The 14,308-nt window shown below is 40.2% G+C and overlaps 1 protein-coding gene across 1 annotated transcript in view; it reads left to right on the top strand.

The window, feature by feature from the left end:
• The first annotated feature begins 4,338 nt into the window (after positions 1 to 4,338).
• Positions 4,339 to 14,308, top strand: part of UBE2K (ubiquitin conjugating enzyme E2 K) — a 40,743-nt gene continuing 30,773 nt past the window's right edge. The window contains exon 1 of the mRNA XM_063136165.1: positions 4,339 to 4,510. Coding sequence (XP_062992235.1) covers positions 4,448 to 4,510 — 63 coding nt within the window. The 5' untranslated portion in view covers positions 4,339 to 4,447. The remainder of the gene's footprint in view (positions 4,511 to 14,308) is intronic.

Raw genomic sequence — 14,308 nt, 5'->3', positions numbered from 1 at the left:
TAAATAATACTTTACTTTTGTTCTAGCAAAAAAATATCTAATGGAGGCAGAGAGGAGGCAATCCCACTGTTATGTCTAAGCAGCATCGCAAAGGAAATCTTATAATATTTTAACTGAGTGTTTTGAATGTTTTTACTGAAGTTGTCTGTATAATGGTTGATTGAATTTGACATATCCCATCCTGCAGAGGGCACAGTTACACCTACTTTTCAGCCTGTAGGCAGAATACAACACATATCAAGGGGAAAGGGAGGAGGCAGCAAAGTTGTGACAATGGTAGGAGCTGCTATAAGTTGGAATGTGATGTCACACTAATGTGCTTGCTTCAGATGCAGCAAGAAGACAGTTCAAACTAATTTGTTTTGTTGTAATAGTGTATCCTTCCCCACTATTAATCTTTATCAGTAAGTCTGTATCTGCTCTGTCTACTGGCCCCATGCCCTGGTTGCTTTCTGTACCTCCATAGCTGCAGTATTTGATGTGCATAACTACTAATTTGGCAAAGATGTAGTTGGAACCAAAGAAGATGAGTAACTTCATTTTCTAAATTTCACAAGGTTGTAGCGACTTAGCATACATTCTTATGGAAAGGAAAGGAGAGTAATATGCTGTGGAGAGAGATGGGGACTGGGGGAATAAGATAGCTAAAGAGTTTAATTTGTTTACACACTGGTTTGCAGCTTATTTTTCATTTAATGCAAAACAGGTTTTAAGCTGAGACAATCTTAGGGATCTTCTACGAAGGAATTGCATAGGGGATGGCTGCGGTCTTATGCAGTTACATGTGTTTGGCTTTGCCAAACACATGGGGAACCTCTGGCCTATGAGCCCATTTGGCCAGCCCAGCCAGCCCACAAAGCCCCTCCCTCTTCCAGAAGTCCTTGGGACTCAGCCTGTGGTTGCTCGAAGTGCTGCCTGAAAGTGCTTCGCTTCTCCTTCTTCCCTCTTTGTCCATCTAGCCCAATATTGTCCACAGTGACTGACACTGCCCCAGTATTTTGAGAACTAAATATAATTTTGACTCTAATAACCCCAGCCTTTCTCCTGCTGAGAGGAGGATTAGGACAAAAAAAATTAGATTAAAAACATAGTACTTGAAGGAGAAATCTTCACTATGCCCTGGTTTGCATGTAATGATAAACCAGGGATCAAAGGAACAGTGGTTTATAAATTATAAGCAGTGAACTCATGCATATTGCTCAGTTTCTCCTGCTGCAAACACTGGAGTGGTTAAATCTTGTTTGCAGACCCTTGGGCCTATAGGTCAAGTACAGCCATCTTGGAATCCTAATCTGGCCCTCCGGGTTTTCCCTGGCCTCACTGCTTGGCTTGTCTCTTCCTCCATACAACAAACCATGTATTATAATTATGTACCTGTAGTTGCACCTTCTAAGGGTTATCTCTGGATAGATTTTTTTTTCAGGGCTGGCCCTAGACATTTTGCTGAGATGAAGGACGAAATGGCACTGCCTCCCATTCTATGTACAGAAACTGACCAGACTGACATTTAAATCTTTCTTCAATACTGGCAATGGGACAGCTTTTTCCACCTGAGGGAAGCTTAGGGGCACAGGGTAGGCCACATAACACATACAGTTCTAACCTCCAACATCTCTATGCTTCGGCTGTTGGGCGGTATAAAAATGCAATAAATAAATAAATAAATAAATATGCAGTGTCCTATGCACTCCCGCCACATCTACTGCCTTTGGCAGCTGCCTCACTCTGCCTAATGGTAGGACCAGCTCTAGGGTTTGTTGTTGTTGTTTGCCACTGCTACCTAACACTTTTGGAATATAGTAAACTTCTGCATGGTTCAACATTTTTCTGATAAAAGATCACCCAATCCCCAGATGACTTAATTTACATATGCTATCAAAACATTGGATTGGCCCATATTTTAAACTATTCCTAAAATCCATGAACTGACTGAAGGCCAAACCAAACGTGTGGGGAAACCACATGTATCATCATCATCATCATCATCATCATCATCATCTTAATTGTTACCCGCCTGTCCCTCTGGATCGAGGCGGGGTACAACACAAATAAAAACACCATAAAATACATACAACTAATTCAAACGTTTAAAACAGTGCATCATTAAAAGCACATGTTTGTTTCATTTAAATATATAGCAGAGGTGTGTGTGTCAGGACAAGGGGATATACTTCTTACACAAAGAAGAAACATGCAGAGGGAAGTGATCCAGGCAGGGCAGAAAGTTGCCTAAAACAGTTAAGTCAGGATTTTGCTCTCCTTCCCTGTGTGCATTTTATGTAAAAAGTAGAGCTCTATCTGAGCCTTGCTTTATATGCAGACTAAACAAGACAAACCTGTGCTTAATTTTTCCACACACATCTAGTTTTGTCTGAATGACATATCAAGGGATGATTTCTAGGCAGGCTTGGGCCCTAGTATCTATCACTTTAGAAATTAAAGATGGATTTCTGTAGTAACTAACAGAAAATCTTTAGAGAATACAAACCTCCTGATCCAGCATAAGATGCCATTTTGCTCACACATGAGTTGCACTTCTAGATTATGATGCTTATCTAAGCCTTATGAATATACTGAATGCAACTTTAATCATTACTTACCTAAGAGTAAATCAAATTGAACTCAGTGGAGTTTACAGGATTGCACTGTTAGGCTTCTGATGCAAATAAGGATGTGCATCAGCATCAAAAGCTACCGGCTGTTGTGTGAGACTAGTACAAAATTCCAAAGCAAGGTGTTGTATCCAGTTCCCTAACGTTTGGCCGAGTTTAGAGCAGGAGCTTAGGGCAAAAATATTTAATTTCTGACTAGAAGCTGCATACTGCAGGTAGAAGGTGGGTTTTTTTTTACCCCTTCATAGGGCCACCTCAAGATAGTTTTCTACCTGAAGCAAAAAGCAAATGGCATCCTTCTCCCCAAGGCCGGATCTACACTACTGCTTTAAAGTGCTTTATAACAGTTATAAAGCGCTTTAACTGCTTTAAAGCGCTATAAAACTGTTATAAAGCGCTTTAAATCAGTAGTGTAGATCTGGCCCAAGTCAAGATGCATAGTACCCAAGGGGTGGCAAGTTATTTTGGCAGCTGAAACAGAAAAACAACAACACCTGTGTGTCTCCCTGAAAGTAAAAATGCAACAATAACACATTAAAGAACTATTATATTCATTCATTTCAGATATGAGTGGCTCTAGCTGAAGTTTTCAGGGTAACACACATTATAAAACCAAGAATAAAACCAGCACTTAAGAACAAAAACATTAAAAGCAGCAATGACACTATTGTTCCTACTCTAGAGTAAAAAAAGTAGCTCTAGATACAGGTTGAAAGTAATGTCTGTTCTGGCCTTCAGAGGATGCAAAAAAAAAAGTTTCTTCACCTTCTGCACTGCAGGAGTAGGGTGACATCCAAACCCAGCTATTTAAGGCAGCCTAGTCACTCTTTTTCTCTTCAACAGCTCCCTCCACCCCTCTAAAATAGATCTTTAAAATCTGGCTTATTGCATAAAATGGCATTTATATGCTGGGGGGAAACGCTACAAAATATCGTGCTACCTACTTCTGTAGAATATCGGTTAGACTATATGGCCTCATGCCTTGAGAAACCGTTTGGGAAAGCGTCCCAAACCCTCCATCTGAGCTGCATAAGCGTCCCCTATCTGCATGAGGCAGCTTTGGAAGTACACTCCAAGCAAAGGGATGAATATATCCTTTCAGATCAACTTGGGTGAGTATGGAGGGGTGGGGGGAAGTGGGCTAGAAAGGCATGAAATAAAATGGAGGGTGACATCTGTGCATAACTGACAACTTAAGCTGAAGTGAGTGAGGACTGCATTTGCATGAAGGAGCAGGAATGTGACACATCATACAATGGGCATGATTTCATCACAAGAGCCACAACCCCAACTTGCTCGCCACCCTTCCCATCACATTTATCTATTAGCCCGTATGAATTAACACCTGACACTCTCTATTTAAGAATAACCCACGTACACAGGAAAGGTGGAGGGAGGCTATATAGTCAGTGTCAGCCAAGGGATGGAGGTCGGCGCCGACCCGTCCTGAGGGGCAGGGGCTTCTGCCTCCCCTGAGGGGGAAATTATCCGCACCGTCCCTCGAGAGGACAAGCGGTGGCGAGTCTCTTCGCTTTTCCCCTCCCTCCGTCCCTCCTCGGCGCCTGCTCTAATTCTTCCCCCCTCCCTCGGCATTGCTGGAGGAGGAACTTTCTCTCCATTTTCTTCCTTTCTCTGACGAAAAGGAAGGGGCAGGCGCTGGGTTGCCGCAACGCGCATGCTCGGGGCAGGCGCCATTTTGGAAGAGCCGGAGATTAACCAGCAGGAGCGGTGGCGGTGGAGACGGGTGGAGGACCTCGGCCCGGCCCGGCTGGCTCAGAGGCGGCAGCAGTAGCGGCGGCCTGGGGTTGGGCGGGTCGGCGGACCCCGCTGTGGAGATGGCCAACATCGCAGTGCAGAGGATCAAGCGGGAGTTCAAGGAGGTGCTGAAGAGCGAGGAGGTCAGGCTTCCCTCCTTCTTGCTCTCCTCGATCGCCGTAATGGGGGGTTGGGAGGTTGCATCCCTTTCGGTTTTCCTTCCCCTAGTCCTATTTTCCTTTCTCTTAGCTGAAGTCCGGGTTATGATCTGGTTGGGGGCGCTATTGCCCTCATTTTCTCGAGCAACGCTTATTGTCAGGTAATATAGGTGGATGGAAAAGGGGGGCTTATTCCCCATTAGGGAACAACTACCTACTTGAGGGGAAAGGGGGGGATCGCCAAGAAAAGGAAGAAACGACGAGGGAGAAGTGGCTGAGGGGTGAAGCCAGGGCTGCTAGAGAAAGGAATCGCTCCATATCTTAACCATTTTACCTACTCTGGTACCCATGTGTAGGCCCACCCGAGGGGGAATGTTACAGGCCAAAATCACAAGTGCATTTAAAGTACTTTAATTGTTATTTGTGAATCTCCCCCACCCCCTTCAGCTGAATCATGTTTCTACTGGTCGAAAGTTGTGCTATTTCCCCCTTAAATGTCAACACTTCCTCTCCAGCTGTGTGAGGAAAAAAACCTTTACCATTCTCTGCCCCGAATGCAGGCCCATGCCACCCTGCAGCTAGATTTGGATACAACCCCACAGGTATCTTTCCCTCCTTTCTCCCTCACTCTATTTTCTGGTGATTCTGATAAGGGTGGAGGAAAGTTTTGACAGTTTGTTTATTTTTAAATTAAAAACATTATTATGTGCAGCGGTGCTGATGTTCATACTGGCAGCATCCACTGGTGAAAATTTCCCAGGATTGATGAAAGTGGGGAAGCCTCCCCCTGTCATTTTTTTTACTAGACAGCAGAAATGGAAAGCTGTAAAAGGCTAATTTGGATGTGTAAAACTGGGAGGGTTTCACCTCATAGTGGGTGGAGATGTTAAAATTGGGGATTGAGGAGGGGGGTAGGAGAGCCATTTTCAAATGTAAACTCTATGGGGGAAATGGTAGTTTGAAGACAAATGTGTTTCAGGTAGAATGCATCTTTTCAGAGATATCACCAACACAGGAAGGCAAGGCAATGTAATACATAACCATCCATTGATTGTAAAACCCTTTAAAAGCATACTTAAAATCACATTTCTATCTTTCACACATGCATAGTGCAGAAGAAGCTCTAGAGCATGTGCTTGGAGGGACTGTTTATTTATTTATTTTTTAAAAACTGGTTTTTATTTTTGAGTTTAAGTATTTTCGTAACTGGATGTGTAAAATAATATAGGTGGGAAGGCACACAGCACAATGGCATTTTTTCACTTAACAGCAAAAGGGTGGGCAAGTAGATATAGCAGAGATGGAAGGCAAGAAGTTGTTTAATAACATAATTTACTTTTTAAAACCAATCTCTTGGGGAAGAGTGTATATTTCAGTTACCGACTTTGAGGACATAATGCATATTGACTACTCACTATTTTATTCTTATACCATTCTTACTATTACCATCACTTCATACATTATATGAGGCAAACTGGGTTCGCCATACATTCAAGTTGAAACTAATCCCCGTATCATGAAGAGTGTATCTGCAGGATATATATGCTTTCCTATGCACAACACATTAACACTTTTTGGTGTACACGTTAAAATATCTTTGTTGTAAACCATTTTAGGTATACCTTAAATATTTAAAAGTACACATGCTTAGCTCTCACATTGAAATCAGTGACACGCACACTGGCTGCATCATGTCCACAGTCTTTCCTATATGCTTCCTGTTCTGACAAACACTTGAGTCATACTTCACAGATCTTCATTTCCCCCCCTTCCCATTATCTTTAGGTTGGAAAATCAAGTGTGAAGTAACTTATTTCTGAATAGTATGTATATGGTTGAGGTATACATTTAGTGTCTAGTATTCAGTTGGAGCTGTGTTATAAGTAATGGTATATTGTGTGCCTTTGAGGTGTTTTATCCAGAAGCCTCCTGACCCTTACTTGAATATTTAGATATTAAAGGACGGAAACCTTTCAATGTTGGTATGGTTGATAACATTTGACGAAAAGAACTGGAGGGTTTTGATTTATCATATTTACTTCCTGCCGTTCCTCCAAGGAGCTCAGGGTGGCATACATGGCTTTATTCTATCTTCACAACAGTCCTATGAGGTAGGTTAAGCTGAACAATAATCACAAGCTCAAGACTGTCCATCCAGTTTGCTTCCTGACTTAAGGAGCATTTCAGCACAGTTCCTTCTGATCCAACTGTTTATTTTTCCAATGTTTCAGGGAGCATGTGCTAGATTTAGAATGGTTATAACTCATTTTGCTTTTCTTCAACACCAATATTCAGTAAAACTCAACACATAGGTTTAGACCGCCAAATTATCTCTCTCCATGATAATGAGGTAGATTGTATTCCTGTAAAATATTGATCTGAGTGCTGACTGATAGTTTAATATTTTGCAAGAAGATGGTAACTTTGAGGATTTGTAGGAAACAATCTCTTCTGCAGATGATGGATTTTTCTGCTAGTCTGTACTAACAAAAAGAAAGCAGTAATTTCCAAAACTAGCATAGAAAAACCAAAGGATTGCTTTTACAGTGGTATCATACATTGTAAGCTAATTGATTTCAATGCAAGTTTACTTATGTGGCAGTTACAAAATAAAGGCCTACATAAATGCAAAACAGCATGTTTTCTTATATAATCAGTGTCTTTAGCTCCTTTCCACTGTAAGTTTTCAAATGGACAGAACATATATTCACTGTAAAAATTTAATTGGTGGATATCGGAAAATCAGGAACGATGGTAAATTCTGCAAATCAGGAATGCAGACAGTTTACTAAATGTTATAGAATTCGTAGTGATTTAGGTAAGAATGTATTTCCAATATCTCTGTCTTGTTTTATTTAGAAAACAAAGAAACTAAGTCGGTTTTGATGGTCCAAGAAGGTGGTGAGAGGGCATTTCTGTCCCACTGGCTGCTTTCTGCTCTGTATTTATTGGAGTTTGTTATGTTTTCAACTATTTAAGCTACCATCGGGAGGGGGCAACATTGGTGGAAATATAGTGATATGCTTTAAACTAAAAGATAACCAGAGTTAAAAAAAGAAAAAGAAAAAAAACTGCTAGAAGAAAATAGATCCCCACCAATTCCCATTTCAGATAAATGATGCAGAAAGATACCATGATCAATGATATTGAAAGTATGGGAGAGGTCCAAGAGAATCAACAGGATCATACTTCCCTTATGGCTGCAGAGAAAGGGCCCTGGCATAGTGTTAGAGCACATGTTTTACATTCAAAAGTTCTTGTGTTCAATCACTGGTATTTCCAGTTAAGTCTGGAGAAAAGCTCCTATTTGAAACACTGGAGGGCAATTGCCAGTCAGATGTTTACACTGCGGCCCTCCAGCTGTTAAGTTCCAGCTCTCATCAACCCCAGAAATATGGCCAATGGGCAGGGAAGATAGAACTTGTAGCCAACAACATCTAGAGGGCCACAGGTATATGGACCAATAGACTGACTCTGTGATCTGGTTTGCAACTAATTACAACCCATGGGTTGTCATGCACAAGTGGGAGAGAGTGAACTCAGCCCAAGATCGGCTCCCTTGTGGATTGTTCAGCATGATATCTGAACCTGGATTGATGAGCAGTTAACCCACGGTTTGTTGTTCGAGTAACTGCTGGGTTGTTTAGCTCCTAAATAACCCATTGGTCCTCACTCTTTAAAACCTACTAAGGTGTTTAATGTAGGTTGTTGATTAAAAGTGGAAGTGGCTGGTGCGCTGTAGGCAATATGCCCGCTTTCCCCTGCTTGTCCCTGACAGCCCATTCTTTAAACCAGTTTCATTCCCAAAATTGGGCCCAAAGCAAGACTGGAATATGCTTAAATCTGTTTCATCCACTAAGGTCTGAAGTTGGATAGCCAACACCTATTTCAGCATCCTGCAACAAAAGAGATGAATCCTGCAACAAAAGACATGAATGATCACCTGATACTTGAGAAAATGATTGAGTCCATGGTGGGTTTTTTAAGGAACTGTCTTGCAACCATTTATGCAGCTACCCCATTGTGGGTTAGTTTACCCTTGAGGAGTTGTGGTGTATGCCGGTGAGCATTATGAAAATGCAATTACTGATTGGGGGTCACCGTGACTTGTTGTGCTGTGTGAACTTGGCTGGCGTCTTTTTTTTGAGGGTTAAACAAAGCCCATGGTCCCAAAGCCCATGGTCTATGTTACGGTTATGTGAGGGTTGTTTAACCCTCAAATAACCCCACCAGCTGGGTTTAAACGACATTAGAAGCCACAGCAACCCCCCAGCTGGGGATTACATATTCATAATGGTGGCCAGTATGCACTGTAGTTCCTCAAGGGTAAATTGACCCAATATATAGTCCTTTGCATGTTGAATTATCTCCTATGGAACCTCTGAGTATCTACTATGAAACCATGCCTGTTGTAGAGGATTTTGGAACACATAGGGCTTACCTCTCATCAAGTGAAAGTACACTTTAGACCAGCCTTTCCTAGCCTGCTACCCTCCAGATGTTTTGGAATTCAATTCCCATCAGCCATTATTTGATCTCTTGTAATTGAGATGTCCATCTTCCCTGGAACACAATTTGAAAACCACTGTTGTATTTTTAAAAGTCCATCATGCCCCACCCCAGTTAGAAAAAGTAGCTAAAATCAGGCATATTTGCACATTGCAGTCCACATGTATCACTTAAGGTCCCAGAGCACTCCAACAGCAGTTAGTTCCTGGGCAAAGCAGGTTGATTTCATTTTCATAAGGTGAGGAGAAAATGTCCTTGTTTGTTTATAGAGGATAAATATTCATAATTTGAGCAGATTGCATGGTCAGATAGTTAAGAAAAGCTTAAAATACACATTTACAAGATGCTCAGTTCAGATGGGCACAATGAATGATCCTATAGTGCCGTAAAATGGCATCTCTTAGAATCAGGACCTGATCCCAGTGCCTGTGATAATGTACTAGTTTAAACACATCATAATATAGTATACTATATCACCTATTGTGCCATATTTTATAATGCTTGACACACAAAATATTTTCTCCATGAGCATCATCCAGTTGGAGAGCGGCGCTAAAGTAAATTATGTTGCACTAGCATAAGGAACCTCTAGCATAATGCCAGTAGCATTAGCAGCCTCAACAGTTTTCCAGGAAATCTAACTGTGGCATCTTATTGTCAGTTGTATGAGTGCAGTTTAGCTGAGAAACTTCTCTTTAGTTTGTTAGTGTTGTGAAGAATGATTGAGTATATTGATAGTTCCTGTAAAATAAGGATGCTCAAAATGGGTCATGCTAACGATTCATTTATTCCAGTATCTAAAAGCTAAATCTGTCTTTAAGTGGGGTACTTCCCAGCCTAATGCCCACACCCAAACTCTATTATTTATTTATTAATTTATTTATTCCTATACTAGCTGTACCCTGCCACACGTTGCTGTGGCTCAGTCTGGTTAAATTGAAAAGAAAGAAAAGACAAAGCGGATGTTTCTAATATGTTTAATTTCACAATGCTTGTGGATATACAATATTTTTAGTTGTTCCATTGTCTGTGTAGATATAGAGATTGTTTGGTTTGCCGACTCTAGAACACGCAACATATAATTGTGACATCTATATTCACTCAGCCAATTGTGAGAGAACATGCAAATAGAAGAGGAGGCAGAGGCAGTGGATTGGCCTACTGTTTGGTTTTTTAAAAAAGGATGTTTTTATGGTGAGGAGGTTAGTGGAAACTCCTGGCAGTTACCTTTCTTCAGAACGTGTAACTGTCACAGGTGTGACATCTATATTCACTCAGCCAATTGTGGGAGAACATGCAAATAGGAGAGGAGGCAGAGGCAGTGGATTGGCCTACTGGTTGGCGATGTCACAATGACCTATAAGAGCAAATAGGAGAGAACATGCAAATAGGAGAGGAGGCAGAGGCAGTGGATTGGCCTACTGGTTGGCGATGTCACAATGACCTATAAGAGCAAATAGGAGAGAACATGCAAATAGGAGAGGAGGCAGAGGCAGTGGATAGCTGTACCCTGCCACGTGTTGCTGTGGCTCAGTCTGGTTAAATTGAAAAGAAAGAAAAGACAAAGCGGATGTTTCTAATATGTTTAATTTCACAATGCTTGTGGATATACAATATTTTTAGTTGTTCCATTGTCTGTGTAGATATAGAGATTGTCTGGTTTGCCAACTCTAGAACACGCAACATGTAATTGTACATGTGAGAAGCAATCTGTGTCTAGATCTAAACCGCACAATTCTAAAGATTGGCCCTGAGCTTTGTTGATGGTGATTGCAAACGCCAATCGAATTGGGAATTGCAATCTCTTAAATTGTAATGGCATATCTCTTGGAATCATAGGAATGCGAGGAATGAGGACATCTTCACCTTTGAAAGGTCCTGTCAAGATTGTTGCTTCTATGACCTATAAGAGCAAATAGGAGAGAACATGCAAATAGGAGAGGAGGCAGAGGCAGTGGATTGGCCTACTGTTTGGTTTTTTAAAAAAGGATGTTTTTATGGTGAGGAGGTTAGTGGAAACTCCTGGCAGTTACCTTTCTTCAGAACGTGTAACTGTCACAGGTGTGACATCTATATTCACTCAGCCAATTGTGGGAGAACATGCAAATAGGAGAGGAGGCAGAGGCAGTGGATTGGCCTACTGGTTGGCGATGTCACAATGACCTATAAGAGCAAATAGGAGAGAACATGCAAATAAGAGAGGAGGCAGAGGCAGTGGATTGGCCTACTGGTTGGCGATGTCACAATGATCAGCAGGACTGGTTTTGAGGAGGCCTATTTCTTTGATTTTAAGACAAACCTTTGACCCCATATAGAACATAGTTACATAACAACACTCGCATATTCGAATGCAACGTTGTGTCAAAATTTCAAAGCAATCGGTGAAGAACTTTCAGAAATATAACGTCTGTTTCGAACGGACATTTACATTTTTATTTATATAGATTGTCTTTTTTCCAAGGCAGTTTACAATCTTTAAATACTGAAACAAATGGTATCAAAAAACATCAGAATATATTTCTCTTAGGCCGGCTGAAGGTCTCTTCAAGAGCTGATGGCATGAGCCCCCTGGCCTGGGCTTTTCCTCTTCTCTGAGGGCACACAGATCTTAAGTAGCCCTAGGAAGTTGGCGGAGAGGCTGCCCCAACTTTCCTTTCAGGCTGCCGATGGCTCCCTCAGGAGCCAAGATTGAACAAGTCTAGTTGACTCTAGTGAGCTTAACGGTATTAAAAAATTTCAAATGCAAGATGAAAATCCTGAAAATTCTTACTTGCAGTTGTTGATGTCCTGTCTGCCTGGAGTTAAACTAATTACTTAATTTTGAGGTTCCTTATAGTACTGGTAAGTACAGGTTCTATTTATAATATGGCTGGCCTGCATATATAGCATAGGTGAAACAAGTTATGCAGGCAGGTCTGGCTATGCCTAGAATGAAGCCTACACACTTGCTCCTTTAGCACTTCGCTGCAGCTTATTCAGTGGACTAAAGGCAAAGCCATCCCAAAGAGAGAGGGATGAACAGTTACTATGTCATGCACTAGTGTGGCACTCACTGGTTCAGTTCAGGCATAATGGAAAGCCCTGGCTTCCGGTTACAAGAAATTGTAGCTGTGAATCTTGAGCACATGTGCTGCCCTCTTCTTTGCAGTTATGTCTGAATATGCAAAATTGTGGCTTGTCCAAATGATGGTGCAGTTTTTACTGAAATTAACAGTCATCTTTGAGAAAAGCGGTACTTTGCAAATATTAATCTATATTTTTGTCATAGTATTATGAATTGTTATTTAGACACGTATGTCCCACTTTTATGTGATATAATTAGCTTAAGGCAGCTTACAATAAAAGTAAATCACCTGACAGTAAAGCTACATCATAAAACATATCAACAGCAGCAGACTAAAAACGATTCTCAGGTTCACCTAAAGAATTCCTACAGAATAAAATAGCCAAGAGCTCATTTAAAAGCAGGCAAATATGACAAATGTCTCTAGGGAGACTAATCCACAATTTAGGTGCCCCAATTAAAAGGCCCAGAAAAGGCTAATGAAATTACTAATGCCCAAATACTGAAATTATAGTGTTATCCTGCATGATCAGAATCTTCTAAGGCATGTAGAAGATGTTTTAAGGATGGATAACTGCATAATTCAAAACCCTTGAGGGAAGGCAATCAGTGGGTTCAGGGCTCATAGACTTTTGTAAAATGTTCCCATGTGTAAAGGCAAAACAGATATGCCTATTGGGGATGGGTTAATCCCAGGAAATCCTGCCATTGGAGAAGGTATTTTCACCTCAAAGATTGTGTGAACAGAGGACACACATGCTTGCAAACTTCTGTATAGTTTCAGTTTTTTCAATGCGTAACTATATTAATTGTAAAATAGACTACCTGCACATATAATCTCAAATGATATAAGTTTTAGATAGATGCTCAGAGAATTTGAGAATATTGGATGCTTAGAAATTGTTGTTGAGAGAAAAGCATTACTCACTTGAACATATAGAAAATGCTAAAACTATATTTGTGCTTGAATGCTGTTCCTGTTAGTAGAATGGTTTTTTTTAAAATATTTCATCTTTTCGCTGTTGGTAACTAAAATGCAAATATTAGGCTCCTCACCTTGAAATAGCAAGTTGTTGTCCTACCTCAGGCAAAATGATGGGGGGAAAACTAATTTTCCTACATAGTCTGGAAATTAGTTATGACACACATTACATTATTATCCTTGAGGATATTTTAGAATAAACAGATCTGAAATAACATTATTTTTCTTTATTCTCTTCTAACCCTTTCTCTGTAGTAATCAAGTATTTTTCTTTATTCTCTTCTAATCCTTTCTCTGTAGTACTCTAGTATTTTAGGCTGCAATCTTTTACCTTCTTACCTGGGAATCAACCCAGTTGAACTCAGTGGGACTTAGTTCTGAATATACTTGTGCTGTTCGTTAGTCTGCCCTAAAAGGAAGATGTGGTATAGAAAACTTACTATTCATAGAAATTTGCATAGTCTTTCAGCACTCTGTACGTTCTTTAACAATCAGCAAGAAATGGTACATTAGGAACCAGGGTGGATTTGATTTAAATCACTACTCAGAAAGACTCGATTTAATCATGTCACCCCCCCCCCCCAAAGTACACTCTTCCTCGCTATATTTTACACAACTCAGAGTTACCAATGACTCATTCTTGCTGGTTTAACAATATTTACAACCAGATGAAGGTTTCATTTTTAGAATAGCAACTTTTCAGATTAGTTTTACAGTTATATAAAAAAAATACTGATTTGGTTATACTATTAGAAACACATCTGAGATAGATAATTATGAAATTATTGCAAGGTGAACTATCTGCAGTTTAATAGGTTAATCATTAATATTTAGACAACTTTTCTGCTGTACTTTATTGGAAGGAGAAAAATAATCTTACAAAAACCTCTGGAAGAGCATGGCATTGTGAATGGATTAATGGAATTCATTTACCAAAAAATTTAAACAGCCTCATGCTACATAATTAAAAACTGATCCTTATTTCATGATGAATAACCTTTGGAGTATAATGTATCTTAGAAAACGATCTTTAGTTAGATTTTTCCTCAAAAAGCATTTTATTAAAAAAAAACCCAATTTAAATCAACATCTGATTTTAAAAAAAAATCTGATTTTTTAAAATTAAAAATAGTGATTTTCATCCACCCTGTTAGGAACTACTGGAAATAGCTGCATTAATTGCTATACTTTGAAGGGTAACACAAATAAAAAGCTGTATGGAATGTAT

Source organism: Elgaria multicarinata, chromosome 10 (assembly GCF_023053635.1).
Source record: "Elgaria multicarinata webbii isolate HBS135686 ecotype San Diego chromosome 10, rElgMul1.1.pri, whole genome shotgun sequence".
NCBI classification, from domain to species: domain Eukaryota; kingdom Metazoa; phylum Chordata; class Lepidosauria; order Squamata; family Anguidae; genus Elgaria; species Elgaria multicarinata.
Note: the sequence above shows the minus strand (reverse complement) of the source record. Positions and strands in the feature narration are given on the sequence as shown.